Here is a 22,202-nt window from a genome sequence, read left to right as displayed (position 1 = left end):
CGGTGGAGCACAGTGACCGTGGAACCGACTGCAACAGGGTGTCCCAAGGGCCCTTTGTGACACGGTGGAGCACAGTGACCGTGGAACCGAGTGCAACAGGGTGTCCAAGGGCCCTTTGTGACACGCGCTGACACAGGTGCTGGCAGCGACGCAGCCACACCAGAGTGCTTGGTGCTCGCGACGGGACAGGACGCAGAGAGCGGAGCTCTGACGACACCTCACAGAGCCAGCTCGATCGTGCCTGACCGGAGCTTTGCCAAGCACTACTCCTGCGGCTGGCCTCGCGGCCAGACTGCGCCACTCCGTGTCTCGGAGCTCTTTTGAGGCATCTGCCATCCCTGCGGCCGGTGCCCCTCGTGGCCAGGCCGTGGGACTCACTGACATCAGTTGCTCACGAGGAGTCTCCTGTCATTGCGGCAGGAGCCCTCGAGAGCAGAGCGCAGGACTTGTTGTCCTGCAGCCTTGAAAAGGTTTCCCTGTCGCAGGCCCCTTCAAGTGGCGACTGCGACACTCGCTGCTCAGACCTTTCTGAGGGATCCGTCTCGAAGGAGCCCTCAAGGTCACACAGCGAGATGGCAGGCAGAGTATTCAGCCTGTTCAAGACCCTTCGGGGAAAAAAGAAGAAAGGCCCAGCAGCTGCCCCATCAGAGCTGCCTCAAGAGCCGGAGCAGTTGCAACCCCTGCAGGATGGTGAGTGGCAGAGCCTGGGCCACAGGACTGGTGCTCAGAATCACCTAGGCCCCATCCCATCCCATGCCATCCCACGCCATCTCATCCCATCCCATCCCATCCCATCCCATTTCATTTCATCCCTTCCCATCCCATCCCATCCCATCCCATCCCATCCCATCCCATCCCATCCCATCCCATCCCATCCCATCCCATCCCATCCCATCCCATCCTTTCCCATCCCATCCTCTGTGAACATGCCTACGCACAGGGGCCGGGGCTTCTCTCCAGCGGCCGTGCTCTGTCCCCTGGCCTGCTGGCTGTCCCTGGCTGGGCAGCGCAGGGCTGGGCTGTGTTCTCTGCCCTCTCCTGGGGCCACTCACCTCTGGCTGCACTCGCTCTGTACCAGATGCAGGGAAGGACCGGACACAGGAGCAGGATCCCGCCCGTGGCCGCTTCCGCCGAGCTGTGCAGGTACCTGCGGCCATCCCCACCTGGGCCGGGCCTGCTGTCCCTGCTGGGGCCAGCACCGCGCCGGGAGCGCTCCATGGTGCGTCCCTCCCTGACCGCCCTTCGTTCTGCTGCAGCTGCTGCGGAGCTTCCTGTGCCATCGGCGTAGGAAGACCAGAGCCACAGCGAGCCAGGGCACAGCCCAGCCCGACTGCAGGCCCAGCGAGCTGCAGGCAGAGCCTGCTGCCAGCACAGAGTCCTCTGCATGCGCAGCAGGCTCTGCCATGGCAGCGGCTGAGGGCAGCGCGATGGCTGGCACGACCCGCCCCGAGAGCATGGCCAGCACAGACACCCTCGCATGGAGCAGCTCAGATACGGGCTCCGTGCTCAGCCAGAGTGCCGCTCCTGCTCCCACTCTGGACATTTCCCAGCAAGAGGGAAATGTTTTTTCTCCAGAGCAGGTAGGCACCCTGGGGCCAGGGCTGAAGGCCTCCCAGGATCGTCTGGTGCTAGAGCTATCTGGGCTTCCCTCTGGCTAGCTCAGTACTAGGAGGAAGCCCAGAGCCCTGCAGCAAGGAGAAAAGAGAACAAAAGAGGCTCCTTGCCACAAAGGGGTTTCTTACCTTTCTTCCGGATGGCTTCCAGGGAGAAGGAGGAAATAGAAATGCCCGGCTGTAATCTTTAAACCCCCCGCCAGGGGCGGAGGGAAACCAGATCCCAGCCAGTCAGCTTAGGGCGGAGGGGGAAAGGGGAGGGGAAAGGACTGAACCACAAGACAGGCTCTAGGGGAAGTCAGGGAGATACCATTCTCAGTGCTACACAAACCAAGTGAATGCAATGCAGCAGTGTGGCCCCTCAAGCCACGTGCCCTGTGCCCCCCCAGCCTCTGAGGCCAGCTCAGTGCGGTGGGAAGGCAAGAGCTTCTTGGGGGAAGCTGGGGGCCTCGCTGCCGTGCACAGCACTCCAAGTCCTTTTTGTGCCCCCTCCAGGTGCCAGCCATGCTGAGAGACATTCACCAGCGTCTCATGGGCTGCGTCACGGTGGATGCCGGGCTGCAAAATGTCCTCGTGACAGTGGCGGAAGAACACCCTTTCCACGTGGTGATGGGTCTCCTGTGCTGTGCCCCATCGTGTGACGGGTACGGGGCCAAAGTGCCTTGGCAGCTCAGGGCTCACCAGCCTCTGGGGCCATCGCCCTGCACGGCCTGTGCAGTGGGGTCAGGCACAGAGCTCCGGGGCCCTCGGGCCCCCCTGTTTGCTGAGCCTGCTGCCATGCTCCCTCCCTGCCCCTCAGGGCTCCGGGGCTCTGTCACCTGGCCCCACTCAGCTGCACGGGGCTGCTACTGATGCACTGCTCTGTTCCCACAGAGCCGCCACCCTGATGTGGAGAACCATCGGCTCGTCGGTACAGGTGGTGCAGGAGGTGCTTGCAGCGCTGCTCTCTGTGATGGAGTCCAGCATCTTCTTCTCCAGAGAGGACAACGAGGCCGTCTTTGCCCTGGCTGTGAGTTTCTGCCACTGGCCTTTGCTCACCCTCCAGGTGCCCTCTCCAGCAGCTCTCCGTGCTCTGCCCAGCGCCTTGCGGCTCCCAGCCTTGGGCGCTGGCTGGAAGCTGGCCTAGGGACAGGCTCAGGGGCAGCAGGCCGGCTGCTCCCCCTGCGTCTCCCTGGGGCCCTGCCACACGGACACCTGGGCACTGAGCGCTGCCTCGGGCTGCTTTGTCTTTTGCAGGCAACTGTGGTGCTGTGGGTGACTGCCCACGCGCCCGAGTGGTACGTAGCAATGTTCCTCCATTCGGCCCGCCTGTTCGTGGCTCTGCTCTTCCGAATTGTCAGCAGCACAGAGCAGATGCCCCAGGCCCTTGAGAACGTGTGGCAGCGTGCCGGGAGGAGCACCACCTTCCCAGCAGCCCCAGAAGGTGCCAGTCGCCCTGTCCTTCCCACGCCCTTGTGGCCAGGGCCAGAGCTCCCAGCGTGACCTGGGCTTTGCTTTGCTCTGCACACAGGTTTGCAGTGCAGACAATGAAGGCTCTGCTCTGCCGACTGGGCGGCGACAAAATGCTGGTGGCTCTGGAGGACAGGCACGTCTGGGACACCCTGCTTTGTGCCCACACCCAGCACTACGCAGTGGGGGCTGCTGGCCAGGTGAGACCCCCTTCTGCGTGCTGCCCAGAATTGGTGCCCTGTGCCCGGAGTGCCCCACACAGTCCCCGTGCTTGCGGGCCAGAGGGCCTTGGCACCGAGGGAGGGCCGAGCTGCCTGGAAAAGGCTGGGAGAGGAGGGGGCCCAGGAGCAGCCGCCTCCCCCAGGGCCCAAATACCCTCGCAGGGTGCTGGGCAAAGACCACACAGCTCTGCGAGTCAGTCCTGGCAGAGGTTGCCTGCCCTGGCTCAGGGCCTTGGTGCCTTTGTCCCCCTGCCAGGGAGATGCGCCAATGGCCTGAGCCCCCTGTGCCCCTGCATCGCCACGCACCTGCTGAGCCTGCCCATCTGGGGCCAGCCACGCTGGGAACCTGCCGGCCCTGGCGTTCTTGGTGGAGGTGAGCCTGAGGGCCAGCGCTGCCTGGCTGAGCTGCCTCCCAGCTCTCCGGCCTCTGGGAGCCGCAGCCGCCTGGCACGGTGCGTGCCCGCTGCTGCTGCCCGGGCCCGGCCCCGGCCCAAGGGCGGTTCCGCGCTGCTGCCGGCCGGGGTCCCTGTCAATGCCCTGTGCCTTTCAGGTCCTGGAGTGTCTGGACATGAGCAAAACGGGCACAGCGCCTGTTGGCCATGTCCAGGCACGTGCCGAGCGACACCAGGGACAGGCTGCAGCTGCGGCTCAGAGGCCTCGTTATGCTCAGCAAGGAGCCCTCGCTGGTGAGAAGGGGGCAGTGGCTGATGCTGCGCTGGCAGCGTGGGGCTGGGCAACGCAGCCCCTTGGGCCTGCGTGGGATTTGGCAGCTGAGGCAGCTGCTCCCAGCTCTCCTGCCTGCCGCTTCAGCCGCCTGAGTGCCTCGGGACAGGCCCTCTGCCTCTGCCCTGAGGCAAGCCGGGTGGGATTTTACACAGCAGAGCCTTGTGTTGCACACAGAGCGGAGGAAATCCGGCGCCTGTATCAACACCTGGAGGAGCAGCTGGGTGCTGCAGGTGGAGAGATGGACGAGATGACCCTCTCTCCGCTCGCCCATATACCCCAGGAGGAAGAACTAAAGATACTCCGCGCCACCGCCCCGGAGCTGGCTGAGGTCACTCCTGCCAGAACTTTGAGAATGTAAGGCTCTGTGCCCACGGGCACTGGCCGCTGCCCGCAAACTTTCTACCCCGGGAAGTTTTGGGGCTGTGCGGGCCGGCGGGCTGGGACTGGGCGCAGGGAAGGCCCGGCCGAGGGGCAGAGCCCCGTGCTGAGCCTTCCCTCCTGGCGCTCTCCGCAGCAGCTGCCGGACAAGAACCAAGCGGCAGAAGAGCCAGCGTCCTTTGGCGACCCGCTCCCTTGCCATTGAAGACGGGCCAGCTGAAGAGCAGACCGGAGCAGCAGGAGCTCCAGGCACAGCTCTGATTGTAACAGCTGAGCCTGTGCAAGCTCCAGCAGCTCCTGCCATCTCCCTTTCTCCTCTGCCCCCATACCTGCCCATCCCCAGTTTGTGCCTCCCCGCTCACCCCTTCGCTTCGCGTTGCATTAATAAAGTTTGCTTTGTTCACGTTACCACCATGTCTTTAGGCCCTGAGCCGCGCCAAACCCTGAGCCCTGGCACACACAGGGCCCTGCTGCCGTTCTCTTCTGGCTGTGCTCTTTGCACAGACAGAAAGCAACAGGAGCAGCACAGGCTGCAAAGGTCCCTGTCCTGCAGGTCCCCTTGCACAACAGCGTTAGGTTAAAGGTCGTGCTTCCCCGGAGCCCCAGTGATTGTAGGTGCGGCGGTGTCCCTTTGGCTCCCTGCACTCCTTTCAGGGCCTCCTTGAGGCTCCTTGCCTTAGCAGAAGGTTGTGGGAAGGGAGAAGGCTGTGAAGAACAGCTTTGGCATCTGCCGGTCCTGCGGAGCCCAAGCCAAGCGCCCTGCAGCAGGGTGTGTTCCCCTGCTTTGAGCACAGGTGTGAGCCGCACCATCTCTGCCCAGCTGAGAGCCCCAAAGCACTTTCAAAGAGCTCTGAATTCAACACCTTTATTGCACACACTAATGCCATCTTCCTATCTGGTGTGTTTTTAACCCTGGCCGAGATGCTTTTGCCACTTGCTGGCTGGTGCCTGCCCTGCTCCAGGCCCCCCAGCGAGGCTCGCTGCAAGGGCCAGGCACGGTTGCAGAGTCCTTCCCTGAGCACTTGGCCGGTCTGGTGTGTCCCGGGCTGTCTTAGCCACCGAGGCACTTTGGGGGGGCTGGGGGTGGCCCCAGGGCCCGTGGCAGGGTGTCCAAGCAGCCCTTTGTGACACGGTGGAGCACAGTGTGACCGTGGAACCGAGTGCAACAGGGTGTCCAAGGCCCTTTGTGACACGGTGGAGCACAGTGACCGTGGAACCGACTGCAACAGGGTGTCCAAGGGCCCTTTGTGACACGCGCTGACACAGGTGCTGGCAGCGACGCAAGCCACGCCAGAGTGCTTGGTGCTCGCGACGGGACAGGACGCAGAGAGCGGAGCTCTGACGAACACCTCACAGAGCCAGCTCGATCGTGCCTGACCGGAGGCTTTGCCAAGCACTACTCCTGCGGCTGGCCTCGCGGCCAGGACTGCGCCACCTCGTGTCTCGGAGCTCTTTTGAGGGCATCTGCCAATCCCTGCGGCCGGTGCCCTCGTGGCCAGGCCGTGGGGACTCACTGACATCAGTTGCTCACGAGGAGTCTCCTGTCATTGCGGCAGGAGCCCCGAGAGCAGAGCGCAGGACTTGTTGTCCTGCAGCCTTGAAAAGGTTTCCCCTGTCGCAGGCCCCTTCAAGTGGCGACTGCGACACTCGCTGCTCAGACCTTTCTGGGATCCGTCTCGAAGGAGCCTCAAGGTCACACAGCGAGATGGCAGGCAGGTATTCAGCCTGTTCAAGGACCCTTCGGGGAAAACAGAAGAAAGGCCCAGCAGCTGGCCCCATCAGAGCTGCCTCAAGAGCCGGAGCAGTTGCAACCCCCTGCAGGATGGTGAGTGGCAGGCCTGGGCCACAGGACTGGTGCTCAGAAACACCTTGGCCCATCCATCCCATGCCATCCCACGCCATCTCATCCCATCCCATCCATCCCATCCCATTCCCATCCCTCCCATCCATCCCCTCCCATCCCATCCCATCATCTCCCATCCCATCCCATCCTCATCACATCAATCATCCATCCATCCCATCATCCATCCCATCCATCCCATCCCATCCCATCCCATCCATCCCATCCCATCCCATCCATCCCATCCATTCCCATCCCACCCATCCCATCCCCTTCCCATCCCATCCTCTGGAACATGCACTACGCACAGGGGCCGGGGCTGCTCTCCCAGCGGCCGTGCTCTGTCCCCTGGCCTGCTGGCTGTCCTGGCCGGGCAGCGCAGGGCTGGGCTGTGTTCTCTGCCCTCTCCTGGGCCACTCACCTCTGGCTGCACTCGCTCTGTACCAGATGCAGGGAAGGACCGGACACAGGAGCAGGATCCGCCCGTGGCCGTTCCGCCGAGCTGTGCAGGTACCTGCGGCAATCCCACCTGGGCCGGCCTGCTGTCCCTTGCTGGGGCCAGCACCGCGCGGGAGCGCTCCATGGTGCGTCCCTCCCTACCGCCCTTCGTTCTGCTGCAGCTGCTGCTGAGCTTCCTGGCCATCGGCGTAGGAAGACCCAGAGCCACAGCGAGCCAGGGCAAGCCCAGCCCGACTGCAGGCCCAGCGAGCTGCAGGCAGAGCCTGCTGCCAGCACAGAGTCCTCTGCATGCGCAGCAGGCTCTGCCATGGCAGCGGCTGAGGGCAGCGCGATGGCTGGCACGACCCGCCCCGAGAGCATGGCCAGCACAGACACCCTCGCATGGAGCAGCTCAGATACGGGCTCCGTGCTCAGCCAGAGTGCCGCTCCTGCTCCCACTCTGGACATTTCCCAGCAGAGGGAATGTTTTTTCTCCAGAGCAGGTAGGCACCCTGGGGCCAGGCTGAAGGCCTCCCAGGATCGTCTGGTGCTAGGAGCTATCTGGGCTTCCCTCTGGCTAGCTCAGTACTAGGAGGAAGCCCAGAGCCCTGCAGCAAGGAGAAAAGAGAACAAAAGAGGCTCCTTGCCACAAAGGGGTTTCTTACCTTTCTTCCGGATGGCTTCCAGGGAGAAGGAGGAAATAGAAATGCCCGGCTGTAATCTTTAACCCCCCGCCAGGGCGGAGGGAAACAATGATCCCAGCCAGTCAGCTTAGGGCGGAGGGGAAAGGGGAGGGGAAAGGACTGAACCACAAGACAGGCTCTAGGGGAAGTCAGGGAGATACCATTCTCAGTGCTACACAAACCAAGTGAATGCAATGCAGCAGTGTGGCCCCTCAAGCCACGTGCCCTGTGCCCCCCCAGCCTCTGAGGCCAGCTCAGTGCGGTGGGAAGGCAAGAGCTTCTTGGGGGAAGCTGGGGGCCTCGCTGCCGTGCACAGCACTCCAAGTCCTTTTTGTGCCCCCTCCAGGTGCCAGCCATGCTGAGCGACATTCACCAGCGTCTCATGGGCTGCGTCACGGTGGATGGCCGGGCTGCAAAATGTCCTCGTGACAGTGGCGGAAGAACACCCTTTCCACGTGGTGATGGGTCTCCTGTGCTGTTGCCCCATCGTGTGACGGGTACGGGGCCAAAGTGCCTTGGCAGCTCAGGGCTCACCAGCCTCTGGGGCCATCGCCCTGCACGGCCTGTGCAGTGGGGTCAGGCACAGAGCTCCGGGGCCCTCGGGCCCCCCCTGTTTGCTGAGCCTGCTGCCATGCTCCCTCCCTGCCCCTCAGGGCTCCGGGGCTCTGTCACCTGGCCCCACTCAGCTGCACGGGGCTGCTACTGATGCACAGCTCTGTTCCCACAGAGCAGCCACCCTGATGTGGAGAACCATCGGCTCGTCGGTACAGGTGGTTGCAGGAGGTGCTTGCAGCGCTGCTCTCTGTGATGGAGTCCAGCATCTTCTTCTCCAGAGAGGACAACGAGGCCGTCTTTGCCCTGGCTGTGAGTTTCTGCCACTGGCCTTTGCTCACCCTCCAGGTGCCCTCTCCAGCAGCTCTCCGTGCTCTGCCCAGCGCCCTTGCGGCTCCCAGCCTCGGGCGCTGGCTGGAAGCTGGCCTAGGGACAGGCTCAGGGGCAGCAGGCCGGCTGCTCCCCCTGCGTCTCCCCTGGGGCCCTGCCACACGGACACCTGGGCACTGAGCGCTGCCTCGGGCTGCTTTGTCTTTTGCAGGCAACTGTGGTGCTGTGGGTGACTGCCCACGCGCCCGAGTGGTACGTAGCAATGCTCCTCCATTCGGCCCGCCTGTTCGTGGCTCTGCTCTTCAGAATTGTCAGCAGCACAGAGCAGATGCCCCAGGCCCTTGAGAACGTGTGGGCAGCGTGCCGGGAGGAGCACCACCTTCCCAGCAGCCCCAGAAGGTGCCAGTCGCCCTGTCCTTCCACGCCCTTGTGGCCAGGGCCAGAGCTCCCAGCGTGACCTGGGCTTTGCTTTGCTCTGCACACAGGTTTGCAGTGCAGACAATGAAGGCTCTGCTCTGCCGACTGGGCGGCGACAAAATGCTGGCGGCTCTGGAGGACAGGCACGTCTGGGACACCCTGCTTTGTGCCCACACCCAGCACTACGCAGTGGGGCTGCTGGCCAGGTGAGACCCCCTTCTGCGTGCTGCCAGAATTGGTGCCCTGTGCCCGGAGTGCCCCACACAGTCCCCGTGCTTGCGGCCAGAGGGCCTTGGCACCGAGGGAGGGCCGAGCTGCCTGGAAAAGGCTGGGAGAGGAGGGGGCCAGGAGCAGCCGCCTCCCCCAGGGCCCAAATACCCTCGCAGGGTGCTGGGCAAAGACCACACAGCTCTGCGAGTCAGTCCTGGCAGAGGTTTGCCTGCCCGGCTCAGGGCCTTGGTGCCTTTGTCCCCCTGCCAGGGAGATGCGCCATGGCCTGAGCCCCCTGTGCCCCTGCATCGCCACGCACCTGCTGAGCCTGCCCATCTGGGGCCAGCCACGCTGGGACCTGCCGGCCCTGGCGTTCTGGTGGAGGTGAGCCTGAGGGCCAGCGCTGCCTGGCTGAGCTGCCTCCCAGCTCTCCGGCTCTGGGAGCCGCAGCCGCCTGGCACGGTGCGCGCCCGCTGCTGCTGCCCGGGCCCGGCCCCGGCCCCAGGCGGTTCCGCGCTGCTGCGGCCGGGTCCCTGTCACTGCCCTGTGCCTTTCAGGTCCTGGAGTGTCTGGACATGAGCAAACACGGGCACAGCGCCCTGTTGGCCATGTCCAGGCACGTGCCGAGCGACACCAGGGACAGGCTGCAGCTGCGGCTCAGAGGCCCGTTATGCTCAGCAAGGAGCCCTCGCTGGTGAGAAGGGGGCAGTGGCTGATGCTGCGCTGGCAGCGTGGGGCTGGGCAACGCAGCCCCTTGGGCCTGCGTGGGATTTGGCAGCTGAGGCAGCGCTCCCAGCTCTCCTGCCTGCCGCTTCAGCCGCCTGAGTGCCTCGGGACAGGCCTCTGCCTCTGCCCTGAGGCAGCCGGGTGGGATTACACAGCAGAGCCTTGTGTTGCACACAGAGCGGAGAAATCCGGCGCCTGTATCAACACCTGGAGGAGCAGCTGGGTGCTGCAGGTGGAGAGATGGACGAGATGACCCCTCTCTCCGCTCGCCCATATACCCCAGGAGGAAGAACTAAAGATACTCAGCGCCACCGCCCCGGAGCTGGCTGGGTCACTCCTGCCAGACTTTTGAGAATGTAAGGCTCTGTGCCCACGGGCACTGGACGCTGCCCGCAAACTTTCTACCCCGGGAAGTTTTGGGGCTGTGCGGGCCGGCGGGCTGGGACTGGGCGCAGGGAAGGCCCGGCCGAGGGGCAGAGCCCGTGCTGAGCCTTCCCTCCTGGCGCTCTCCGCAGCAGCTGCCGGACAAGAACCAAGCGGCAGAAGAGCCAGCGTCCTTTGGCGACCCGCTCCTTGCCATTGAAGACGGGGCCAGCTGAAGAGCAGACCGGAGCAGCAGGAGCTCCAGGCACAGCTCTGGATTGTAACAGCTGAGCCTGTGGCAAGCTCCAGCAGCTCCTGCCATCTCCCTTTCTCCTCTGCCCCCATACCTGCCCATCCCCAGTTTTGCCTCCCCGCTCACCCCTTCGCTTCGCGTTGCCTTAATAAAGTTTGCTTTGTTCACGTTACCACCATGTCTTTAGGCCCTGAGCCGCGCCAAACCTGAGCCCTGGCACACACAGGGCCCTGCTGCCGTTCTCTTCTGGCTGTGCTCTTTGCACAGACAGAAAGCAACAGGAGCAGCACAGGCTGCAAAGGTCCCTGTCCTGCAGGTCCCCTTGCACAACAGCGTTAGGTTAAAGGTCGTGCTTCCCCGGGAGCCCCAGTGATGTAGGTGCGGCTGTGTCCCTTTGGCTCCCTGCACTCCTTTCAGGGCCTCCTTGAGGCTCCTTGCCCTTAGCAGAAGGTTGTGGGAAGGGAGAAGGCTGTGAAGAACAGCTTTGGCATCTGCCAGGTCCTGCGGAGCCCAAGCCAAGCGCCTGCAGCAGGGTGTGTTCCCCTGCTTTGAGCACAGGTGTGAGCCGCACCATCTCTGCCCCAGCTGAGAGCCCCAAAGCACTTTCAAAGAGCTCTGAATTCAAACACCTTTATTGCACACACTAATGCCATCTTCCCTATCTGGTGTGTTTTTAACCCTGGCCGAGATGCTTTTGCCACTTGCTGGCTGGTGCCTGCCCTGCTCCAGGCCCCCCAGCGAGCTCGCTGCAAGGGCCAGGCACGGTGCAGAGTCCTTCCCTGAGCACTTGGCCGGTCTGGGTGTGTCCCGGGCTGTCTTAGCCACCGAGGCACTTTGGGTGGGCTGGGGGTGGCCCCAGGGCCCGTGGCAGGGTGTCCAAGCAGCCCTTTGTGACACGGTGGAGCACAGTGACCGTGGAACCGAGTGCAACAGGGTGTCCAAGGCCCTTTGTGACACGGTGGAGCACAGTGACCGTGGAACCGACTGCAACAGGGTGTCCAAGGGCCCTTTGTGACACGCGCTGACACAGGTGCTGGCAGCGACGCAGCCACGCCAGAGTGCTTGGTGCTCGCGACGGGACAGGACGCAGAGAGCGGAGCTCTGACGACACCTCACAGAGCCAGCTCGATCGTGCCTGACCGGAGCTTTGCCAAGCACTACTCCTGCGGCTGGCCTCGCGGCCAGACTGCGCCACTCCGTGTCTCGGAGCTCTTTTGAGGCATCTGCCATCCCTGCGGCCGGTGCCCTCGTGGCCAGGCCGTGGGACTCACTGACATCAGTTGCTCACGAGGAGTCTCCTGTCATTGCGGCAGGAGCCCTCGAGAGCAGAGCGCAGGACTTGTTGTCCTGCAGCCTTGAAAAGGTTTCCCTGTCGCAGGCCCCTTCAAGTGGCGACTGCGACACTCGCTGCTCAGACCTTTCTGAGGGATCCGTCTCGAAGGAGCCCTCAAGGTCACACAGCGAGATGGCAGGCAGAGTATTCAGCCTGTTCAAGACCCTTCGGGGAAAAAAGAAGAAAGGCCCAGCAGCTGCCCCATCAGAGCTGCCTCAAGAGCCGGAGCAGTTGCAACCCCTGCAGGATGGTGAGTGGCAGAGCCTGGGCCACAGGACTGGTGCTCAGAACCACCTTGGCCCCATCCCATCCCATGCCATCCCACGCCATCTCATCCCATCCCATCCCCTCCCATCCCATCCCATCCCATCCCATCCCATCCAATCCCATCCCATCCCATCCCATTCCCATTCCCATCCCACTCCCATCCCATCCCATCCCATCCCATCCCATCCCATCCCATCCATCCCATCCCTTCCCATCCCATCCTCTGTGAACATGCCTACGCACAGGGGCCGGGGCTGCTCTCCCAGCGGCCCGTGCTCTGTCCCCTGGCCTGCTGGCTGTCCCTGGCCGGGCAGCGCAGGGCTGGGGCTGTGTTCTCTGCCCTCTCCTGGGGCCACTCACCTCTGGCTGCACTCGCTCTGTACCAGATGCAGGGAAGGACCGGACACAGGAGCAGGATCCCGCCCGTGGCCGCTTCCGCCGAGCTGTGCAGGTACCTGCGGCCATCCCCACCTGGGCCGGGCCTGCTGTCCCTGCTGGGGCCAGCACCGCGCCGGGAGCGCTCCATGGTGCGTCCCTCCCTTACCGCCCTTCGTTCTGCTGCAGCTGCTGCGGAGCTTCCTGTGCCATCGGCGTAGGAAGACCAGAGCCACAGCGAGCCAGGGCACAGCGCAGCCCGACTGCAGGCCCAGCGAGCTGCAGGCAGAGCCTGCTGCCAGCACAGAGTCCTCTGCATGCGCAGCAGGCTCTGCCATGGCAGCGGCTGAGGGCAGCGCGATGGCTGGCACGACCCGCCCCGAGAGCATGGCCAGCACAGACACCCTCGCATGGAGCAGCTCAGATACGGGCTCCGTGCTCAGCCAGAGTGCCGCTCCTGCTCCCACTCTGGACATTTCCCAGCAAGAGGGAAATGTTTTTTCTCCAGAGCAGGTAGGCACCCTGGGGCCAGGGCTGAAGGCCTCCCAGGATCGTCTGGTGCTAGAGCTATCTGGGCTTCCCTCTGGCTAGCTCAGTACTAGGAGGAAGCCCAGAGCCCTGCAGCAAGGAGAAAAGAGAACAAAAGAGGCTCCTTGCCACAAAGGGGTTTCTTACCTTTCTTCCGGATGGCTTCCAGGGAGAAGGAGGAAATAGAAATGCCCGGCTGTAATCTTTAAACCCCCCGCCAGGGGCGGAGGGAAACCAGATCCCAGCCAGTCAGCTTAGGGCGGAGGGGAAAGGGGAGGGGAAAGGACTGAACCACAAGACAGGCTCTAGGGGAAGTCAGGGAGATACCATTCTCAGTGCTACACAAACCAAGTGAATGCAATGCAGCAGTGTGGCCCCTCAAGCCACGTGCCCTGTGCCCCCCCAGCCTCTGAGGCCAGCTCAGTGCGGTGGGAAGGCAAGAGCTTCTTGGGGGAAGCTGGGGCCTCGCTGCCGTGCACAGCACTCCAAGTCCTTTTTGTGCCCCCTCCAGGTGCCAGCCATGCTGAGAGACATTCACCAGCGTCTCATGGGCTGCGTCACGGTGGATGCCGGGCTGCAAAATGTCCTCGTGACAGTGGCGGAAGAACACCCTTTCCACGTGGTGATGGGTCTCCTGTGCTGTGCCCCATCGTGTGACGGGTACGGGGCCAAAGTGCCTTGGCAGCTCAGGGCTCACCAGCCTCGGGGCCATCGCCCTGCACGGCCTGTGCAGTGGGGTCAGGCACAGAGCTCCGGGGCCCTCGGGCCCCCCTGTTTGCTGAGCCTGCTGCCATGCTCCCTCCCTGCCCCTCAGGGCTCCGGGGCTCTGTCACCTGGCCCCACTCAGCTGCACGGGGCTGCTACTGATGCACAGCTCTGTTCCCACAGAGCCGCCACCCTGATGTGGAGAACCATCGGCTCGTCGGTACAGGTGGTGCAGGAGGTGCTTGCAGCGCTGCTCTCTGTGATGGAGTCCAGCATCTTCTTCTCCAGAGAGGACAACGAGGCCGTCTTTGCCCTGGCTGTGAGTTTCTGCCACTGGCCTTTGCTCACCCTCCAGGTGCCCTCTCCAGCAGCTCTCCGTGCTCTGCCCAGCGCCCTGCGGCTCCCAGCCTCGGGCGCTGGCTGGAAGCTGGCCTAGGGACAGGCTCAGGGGCAGCAGGCCGGCTGCTCCCCCTGCGTCTCCCCTGGGGCCCTGCCACACGGACACCTGGGCACTGAGCGCTGCCTCGGGCTGCTTTGTCTTTTGCAGGCAACTGTGGTGCTGTGGGTGACTGCCCACGCGCCCGAGTGGTACGTAGCAATGCTCCTCCATTCGGCCCGCCTGTTCGTGGCTCTGCTCTTCCGAATTGTCAGCAGCACAGAGCAGATGCCCCAGGCCCTTGAGAACGTGTGGGCAGCGTGCCGGGAGGAGCACCACCTTCCCAGCAGCCCCAGAAGGTGCCAGTCGCCCTGTCCTTCCCACGCCCTTGTGGCCAGGGCCAGAGCTCCCAGCGTGACCTGGGCTTTGCTTTGCTCTGCACACAGGTTTGCAGTGGCAGACAATGAAGCTCTGCTCTGCCGACTGGGCGGCGACAAAATGCTGGCGGCTCTGGAGGACAGGCACGTCTGGGACACCCTGCTTTGTGCCCACACCCAGCACTACGCAGTGGGGCTGCTGGCCAGGTGAGACCCCCTTCTGCGTGCTGCCAGAATTGGTGCCCTGTGCCCGGAGTGCCCCACACAGTCCCCGTGCTTGCGGGCCAGAGGGCCTTGGCACCGAGGGAGGGCCGAGCTGCCTGGAAAAGGCTGGGAGAGGAGGGGGCCCAGGAGCAGCCGCCTCCCCCAGGGCCCAAATACCCTCGCAGGGTGCTGGGCAAAGACCACACAGCTCTGCGAGTCAGTCCTGGCAGAGGTTTGCCTGCCTGGCTCAGGGCCTTGGTGCCTTTGTCCCCCTGCCAGGGAGATGCGCCAAGGCCTGAGCCCCCTGTGCCCCTGCATCGCCACGCACCTGCTGAGCCTGCCCATCTGGGGCCAGCCACGCTGGGACCTGCCGGCCCTGGCGTTCTTGGTGGAGGTGAGCCTGAGGGCCAGCGCTGCCTGGCTGAGCTGCCTCCCAGCTCTCCGGCCTCTGGGAGCCGCAGCCGCCTGGCACGGTGCGCGCCCGCTGCTGCTGCCCGGGCCCGGCCCCGGCCCCAGGCGGTTCCGCGCTGCTGCCGGCCGGGTCCCTGTCACTGCCCTGTGCCTTTCAGGTCCTGGAGTGTCTGGACATGAGCAAACACGGGCACAGCGCCCTGTTGGCCATGTCCAGGCACGTGCCGAGCGACACCAGGGACAGGCTGCAGCTGCGGCTCAGAGGCCTCGTTATGCTCAGCAAGGAGCCCTCGCTGGTGAGAAGGGGGCAGTGGCTGATGCTGCGCTGGCAGCGTGGGGCTGGGCAACGCAGCCCTTGGGCCTGCGTGGGATTTGGCAGCTGAGGCAGCGCTCCCAGCTCTCCTGCCTGCCGCTTCAGCCGCCTGAGTGCCTCGGGACAGGCCTCTGCCTCTGCCCTGAGGCAGCCGGGTGGGATTTACACAGCAGAGCCTTGTGTTGCACACAGAGCGGAGAAATCCGGCGCCTGTATCAACACCTGGAGGAGCAGCTGGGTGCTGCAGGTGGAGAGATGGACGAGATGACCCTCTCTCCGCTCGCCCATATACCGCAGGAGGAAGAACTAAAGATACTCAGCGCCACCGCCCCGGAGCTGGCTGAGTCACTCCTACCAGACTTTGAGAATGTAAGACTCTGTGCCCACGGGCACTGGACGCTGCCCGCAAACTTTCTACCCCGGGAAGTTTTGGGGCTGTGCGGGCCGGCGGGCTGGGACTGGGTGCAGGGAAGGCCCAGCCGAGGGGCAGAGCCCGTGCTGAGCCTTCCCTCCTGGCGCTCTCCGCAGCAGCTGCCGGACAAGAACCAAGCGGCAGAAGAGCCAGCGTCCTTTGGCGACGCTCCTTGCCATTGAAGACGGGGCCAGCTGAAGAGCAGACCGGAGCAGCAGGAGCTCCAGGCACAGCTCTTGATTGTAACAGCTGAGCCTGTGGCAAGCTCCAGCAGCTCCTGCCATCTCCCTTTCTCCTCTGCCCCCCATACCTGCCCATCCCCAGTTTTGCCTCCCCGCTCACCCCTTCGCTTCGCGTTGCCTTAATAAAGTTTGCTCTGTTCACGTTACCACCATGTCTTTAGGCCCTGAGCCGCGCCAAACCTGAGCCCTGGCACACACAGGGCCCTGCTGCCGTTCTCTTCTGGCTGTGCTCTTTGCACAGACAGAAAGCAACAGGAGCAGCACAGGCTGCAAAGGTCCCTGTCCTGCAGGTCCCCTTGCACAACAGCGTTAGGTTAAAGGTCGTGCTTCCCCGGGAGCCCCAGTGATGTAGGTGCGGCTGTGTCCCTTTGGCTCCCTGCACTCCTTTCAGGGCCTCCTTGAGGCTCCTTGCCCTTAGCAGAAGGTTGTGGGAAGGGAGAAGGCTGTGAAGAACAGCTTTGGCATCTGCCAGGTCCTGCGGAGCCCAAGCCAAGCGCCTGCAGCAGGGTGTGTTCCCCTGCTTTGAGCACAGGTGTGAGCCGCACCATCTCTGCCCAGCTGAGAGCCCCAAAGCACTTTCAAAGAGCTCTGAATTCAAACACCTTTATTGCACACACTAATGCCATCTTCCCTATCTGGTGTGTTTTTAACCCTGGCCGAGATGCTTTTGCCACTTGCTGGCTGGTGCCTGCCCTGCTCCAGGCCCCCCAGCGAGCTCGCTGCAAGGGCCAGGCACGGTGCAGAGTCCTTCCCTGAGCACTTGGCCGGTCTGGGTGTGTCCGGGCTGTCTTAGCCACCGAGGCACTTTGGGTGGGCTGGGGGCGGCCCAGGGCCCGTGGCAGGGTGTGTCCAGGCCCTTTGTGACACGGTGGAGCACAGTGACCGTGGAACCGAGTGCAACAGGGTGTCCAAGGGCCCTTTGTGACACGCGCTTGACACAAGGTGCTGGCAGCTACGCAGCCACGCCAGAGTGCTTGGTGCTCGCGACGGGACAGGACGCAGAGAGCGGAGCTCTGACGACACCTCCAGAGCCAGCTCGATCGTGCCTGACCGGAGCTTTGCCAAGCACTACTCCTGCGGCTGGCCTCGCGGCCAGACTGCGCCACTCCGTGTCTCGGAGCTCTTTGAAGCATCTGCCATCCCTGCGGCCGGTGCCCTCGTGGCCAGGCCGTGGGACTCACAGGGACATCAGTTGCTCACGAGGGGCGTCTCCTGTCATTGCGGCAGGAGCCCTCGAGAGCAGAGCGCGGACTTGTTGTCCTGCAGCCTTGAAAAGGTTTTCCCTGTCGCAGGCCCCTTCAAGTGGCGACTGCGACACTCGCTGCTCAGACCTTTCTGAGGATCCGTCTCGAAGGAGCCCTCAAGGTCACACAGCGAGATGGCAGGCAGAGTATCAGCCTGTTCAAGACCTTCGGGGGAAAAAAAGAAGAAAGGCCCAGCAGCTGCCCCTCAGAGCTGCCTCCAGAGCCGGAGCAGTTGCAACCCCTGCAGGAATGGTTGAGTGGCAGAGCCTGGGCCACAGGACTGGTGCTCAGAACCACCTTGGCCCCATCCCATGCCATCCCACGCCATCCCATCCCATCCCATCCCATCCCATCCCATCCCATCCCATCCCATCCCATCACATCCCATCCAATCCCATCCATCCACCATCCAGCCATCCTCATTCCCAATCCCATTCACTTTCATCCCATCCCATCCACCCATCCCATCCATCCCATCCCATCCCATCCCCATCCCATCCCATACCCATCCTCCATCCCATTCCCTCCCATCCCTTCCCATCCCATCCTCTGTGAACATGCCTACGCACAGGGGCCGGGGCTTCTCTCCCAGCGGCCGTGCTCTGTCCCCTGGCCTGCTGGCTGTCCCTGCCGGGCAGCGCAGGGCTGGGCTGTGTTCTCTGCCCTCTCCTGGGGCCACTCACCTCTGGCTGCACTCGCTCTGTACCAGATGCAGGGAAGGACCGGACACAGGAGCAGGATCCCGCCCGTGGCCGCTTCCGCCGAGCTGTGCAGGTACCTGCGGCCATCCCCACCTGGGCCGGGCCTGCTGTCCCTGTCTGGGGCCAGCACCGCGCCGGGGAGCGCTCCATGGTGCGTCCCTCCCTTACCGCCCTTCGTTCTGCTGCAGCTGCTGCGGAGCTTCCTGTGCCATCGGCGTAGGAAGACCAGAGCCACAGCGAGCCAGGGCACAGCCCAGCCCGACTGCAGGCCCAGCGAGCTGCAGGCAGAGCCTGCTGCCAGCACAGAGTCCTCTGCATGCGCAGCAGGCTCTGCCATGGCAGCGGCTGAGGGCAGCGCGATGGCTGGCACGACCCGCCCCGAGAGCATGGCCAGCACAGACACCCTCGCATGGAGCAGCTCAGATACGGGCTCCGTGCTCAGCCAGAGTGCCGCTCCTGCTCCCACTCTGGACATTTCCCAGCAAGAGGGAAATGTTTTTTCTCCAGAGCAGGTAGGCACCCTGGGCCAGGGGCTGAAGGCCTCCCAGGATCGTCTGGTGCTAGAGCTATCTGGGCTTCCCTCTGGCTAGCTCAGTACTAGGAGGAAGCCCAGAGCCCTGCAGCAAGGAGAAAAGAGAACAAAAGAGGCTCCTTGCCACAAAGGGGTTTCTTACCTTTTCTTCCGGATGGCTTCCAGGGAGAAGGAGGAAATAGAAATGCCCGGCTGTAATCTTTAAACCCCCCGCCAGGGGCGGAGGGAACCAGATCCCAGCCAGTCAGCTTAGGGCGGAGGGGAAAGGGGAGGGGAAAGGACTGAACCACAAGACAGGCTCTAGGGGAAGTCAGGGAGATACCATTCTCAGTGCTACACAAACCAAGTGAATGCAATGCAGCAGTGTGGCCCCTCAAGCCACGTGCCCTGTGCCCCCCCAGCCTCTGAGGCCAGCTCAGTGCGGTGGGAAGGCAAGAGCTTCTTGGGGGAAGCTGGGGGCCTCGCTGCCGTGCACAGCACTCCAAGTCCTTTTTGTGCCCCCTCCAGGTGCCAGCCATGCTGAGAGACATTCACCAGCGTCTCATGGGCTGCGTCACGGTGGATGCCGGGCTGCAAAATGTCCTCGTGACAGTGGCGGAAGAACACCCTTTCCACGTGGTGATGGGTCTCCTGTGCTGTGCCCCATCGTGTGACGGGTACGGGGCCAAAGTGCCTTGGCAGCTCAGGGCTCACCAGCCTCTGGGGCCATCGCCCTGCACGGCCTGTGCAGTGGGGTCAGGCACAGAGCTCCGGGGCCCTCGGGCCCCCTGTTTGCTGAGCCTGCTGCCATGCTCCCTCCCTGCCCCTCAGGGCTCCGGGGCTCTGTCACCTGGCCCCACTCAGCTGCACGGGGCTGCTACTGATGCACTGCTCTGTTCCCACAGAGCCGCCACCCTGATGTGGAGAACCATCGGCTCGTCGGTACAGGTGGTGCAGGAGGTGCTTGCAGCGCTGCTCTCTGTGATGGAGTCCAGCATCTTCTTCTCCAGAGAGGAACAACGAGGCCGTCTTTGCCCTGGCTGTGAGTTTCTGCCACTGGCCTTTGCTCACCCTCCAGGTGCCCTCTCCAGCAGCTCTCCGTGCTCTGCCCAGCGCCCTGCGGCTCCCAGCCTCGGGCGCTGGCTGGAAGCTGGCCTAGGGACAGGCTCAGGGGCAGCAGGCCGGCTGCTCCCCCTGTGTCTCCCCTGGGGCCCTGCCACACGGACACCTGGGCACTGAGCGCTGCCTCGGGCTGCTTTGTCTTTTGCAGGCAACTGTGGTGCTGTGGGTGACTGCCCACGCGCCCGAGTGGTACGTAGCAATGCTCCTCCATTCGGCCCGCCTGTTCGTGGCTCTGCTCTTCCGAATTGTCAGCAGCACAGAGCAGATGCCCCAGGCCCTTGAGAACGTGTGGGCAGCGTGCCGGGAGGAGCACCACCTTCCCAGCAGCCCCAGAAGGTGCCAGTCGCCCTGTCCTTCCCACGCCCTTGTGGCCAGGGCCAGAGCTCCCAGCGTGACCTGGGCTTTGCTTTGCTCTGCACACAGGTTTGCAGTGCAGACAATGAAGGCTCTGCTCTGCCGACTGGGCGGCGACAAAATGCTGGCGGCTCTGGAGGACAGGCACGTCTGGGACACCCTGCTTTGTGCCCACACCCAGCACTACGCAGTGGGGCTGCTGGCCAGGTGAGACCCCCTTCTGCGTGCTGCCAGAATTGGTGCCCTGTGCCCGGAGTGCCCCACACAGTCCCCGTGCTTGCGGGCCAGAGGGCCTTGGCACCGAGGGAGGGCCGAGCTGCCTGGAAAAGGCTGGGAGAGGAGGGGGCCCAGGAGCAGCCGCCTCCCCCAGGGCCCAAATACCCTCGCAGGGTGCTGGGCAAAGACCACACAGCTCTGCGAGTCAGTCCTGGCCGAGGTTTGCCTGCCCGGCTCAGGGCCTTGGTGCCTTTGTCCCCCTGCCAGGGAGATGCACCATGGCCTGAGCCCCCTGTGCCCCTGCATCGCCACGCACCTGCTGAGCCTGCCCATCTGGGGCCAGCCACGCTGGGGACCTGCCGGCCCTGGCGTTCTTGGTGGAGGTGAGCCTGAGGGCCAGCGCTGCCTGGCTGAGCTGCCTCCCAGCTCTCCGGCCTCTGGGAGCCGCAGCCGCCTGGCACGGTGCGCGCCCGCTGCTGCTGCCCGGGCCCGGCCCTGGCCCCAGGCGGTTCCGCGCTGCTGCCGGCCGGGTCCCTGTCACTGCCCTGTGCCTTTCAGGTCCTGGAGTGTCTGGACATGAGCAAACACGGGCACAGCGCCCTGTTGGCCATGTCCAGGCACGTGCCGAGCGACACCAGGGACAGGCTGCAGCTGCGGCTCAGAGGGCCTCGTTATGCTCAGCAAGGAGCCCTCGCTGGTGAGAAGGGGGCAGTGGCTGATGCTGCGCTGGCAGCGTGGGGCTGGGCAACGCAGCCCCTTGGTCCTGCGTGGGATTTGCAGCTGAGGCAGCGCTCCCAGCTCTCCTGCCTGCCGCTTCAGCCGCCTGAGTGCCTCGGGACAGGGCCTCTGCCTCTGCCCTGAGGCAGCCGGGTGGGATTTACACAGCAGAGCCTTGTGTTGCACACCAGAGCGGAGAAATCCGGCGCCTGTATCAACACCTGGAGGAGCAGCTGGGTGCTGCAGGTGGAGAGATGGACGAGATGACCCTCTCTCCGCTCGCCCATATACCCCAGGAGGAAGAACTAAAGATACTCAGCGCCACCGCCCCGAGCTGGCTGGGTCACTCCTGCCAGACTTGAGAATGTAAGGCTCTGTGCCCACGGGCACTGGACGCTGCCCGCAAACTTCTACCCCGGGAAGTTTTGGGGCTGTGCGGGCCGGCGGGCTGGGACTGGGCGCAGGGAAGGCCCGGCCGAGGGGCAGAGCCCGTGCTGAGCCTTCCCTCCTGGCGCTCTCCACAGCAGCTGCCGGACAAAAACCAAGCGGCAGAAGAGCCAGCGTCCTTTGGCGACCGCTCCTTGCCATTGAAGACGGGTCCGGCTGAAGAGCAGACCGGAGCAGCAGGAGCTCCAGGCACAGCTCTTGATTGTAACAGCTGAGCCTGTGGCAAGCTCCAGCAGCTCCTGCCATCTCCCTTTCTCCTCTGCCCCCCATACCTGCCCATCCCCAGTTTTGCCTCCCCGCTCACCCCTTCGCTTCGCGTTGCCTTAATAAAGTTTGCTTTGTTCACGTTACCACCATGTCTTTAGGCCCTGAGCCGCGCCAAACCTGAGCCCTGGCACACACAGGGCCCTGCTGCCGTTCTCTTCTGGCTGTGCTCTTTGCACAGACAGAAAGCAACAGGAGCAGCACAGGCTGCAAAGGTCCCTGTCCTGCAGGTCCCCTTGTACAACAGTGTTAGGTTATAGGTTGTGCCGAGCACACTGGAGGGGAGAGGGATCCTGGGTTTTAGAAGGACCTGATTGAATATTCTCTGAGCCCAGACTTTAGGGATTCCCTGGTAAGCATCCATCGAGGTCAAGGGAGCTTGCAATGCTGGAAGTTCTCACAAAGAGCTTCCTGAAAGGAAGGCACTGCTCCATCACTGTACTGGGACAGGAAGAGGGCAGAATCTTCCCTGGGGTATCAACGCTTGTTCGCCCCATTCCTGTCAATGAGGGAAGAAGGGATGTTGTTGAGCAGTATTTGCAATTTTCCTTTTTCTCATTTCCGTCCCAGCAGAGACTGCAGGATGCTGAATTCACCAGAATCACCAATCTGCACATGAGTTGTGGTGTTGTGCATTCGGTTACTAAGCTTGGAGGGGTTTCAGCCTGGGACTGGGAGTGTCCAAATTGCTGCCTCATATATGAAAAGGCAGAATAATTTTCATGCTTGTATATACTGTGACACCTCTTATGGCATTGACCTTCCTTCAATGAAAATTTCATCTCAACAACTTGTAGTATTTCCAACCTGGGAGGAGACATATTGAAAAATTAATATTAGATCATTTCCACATCAGCCACACTTCTGTTTAGCTCTATATTATA

At 63.3% G+C, this 22,202-nt stretch overlaps 3 protein-coding genes across 3 annotated transcripts; all 3 read left to right on the top strand.

Annotated features, from left to right (window-relative positions):
* Positions 1 to 119: 119 nt before the first annotated feature.
* Positions 120 to 1,658, top strand: LOC306804537 (uncharacterized protein; the record flags this gene model as incomplete). Its single annotated transcript, XM_079311276.1, has 4 exons — positions 120 to 136; positions 523 to 690; positions 1,079 to 1,143; positions 1,257 to 1,658. The coding sequence occupies exons 2-4, from the start codon at positions 573 to 575 to the stop codon at positions 1,656 to 1,658; spliced, it is 585 nt and encodes a 194-aa protein (XP_079167402.1). The 5' UTR covers positions 120 to 136; positions 523 to 572.
* Positions 1,659 to 1,970: 312 nt separating this feature from the next.
* On the top strand, positions 1,971 to 3,095 carry LOC306804536 (uncharacterized protein; the record flags this gene model as incomplete). The annotated part of the gene is made up of 3 exons (XM_079311275.1): positions 1,971 to 2,257; positions 2,487 to 2,622; positions 2,850 to 3,095. Exons 1-3 carry the CDS (start codon positions 2,118 to 2,120, stop codon positions 3,093 to 3,095), a joined length of 522 nt encoding a protein of 173 aa, XP_079167401.1. The 5' UTR covers positions 1,971 to 2,117.
* An 8,117-nt stretch (positions 3,096 to 11,212) lies between these two features.
* On the top strand, positions 11,213 to 14,371 carry LOC306804535 (uncharacterized protein; the record flags this gene model as incomplete). Its single annotated transcript, XM_079311274.1, has 7 exons — positions 11,213 to 11,229; positions 11,615 to 11,782; positions 12,186 to 12,250; positions 12,364 to 12,687; positions 13,109 to 13,362; positions 13,591 to 13,726; positions 13,955 to 14,371. The coding sequence occupies exons 2-7, from the start codon at positions 11,665 to 11,667 to the stop codon at positions 14,369 to 14,371; spliced, it is 1,314 nt and encodes a 437-aa protein (XP_079167400.1). The 5' UTR covers positions 11,213 to 11,229; positions 11,615 to 11,664.
* Between the last annotated feature and the right edge of the window lie 7,831 nt (positions 14,372 to 22,202).

The sequence above is a fragment of the Erithacus rubecula genome (assembly GCF_903797595.1).
Source record: "Erithacus rubecula genome assembly, chromosome: 8".
In the NCBI taxonomy this organism is placed as follows: domain Eukaryota; kingdom Metazoa; phylum Chordata; class Aves; order Passeriformes; family Muscicapidae; genus Erithacus; species Erithacus rubecula.
Note: the sequence above shows the minus strand (reverse complement) of the source record. Positions and strands in the feature narration are given on the sequence as shown.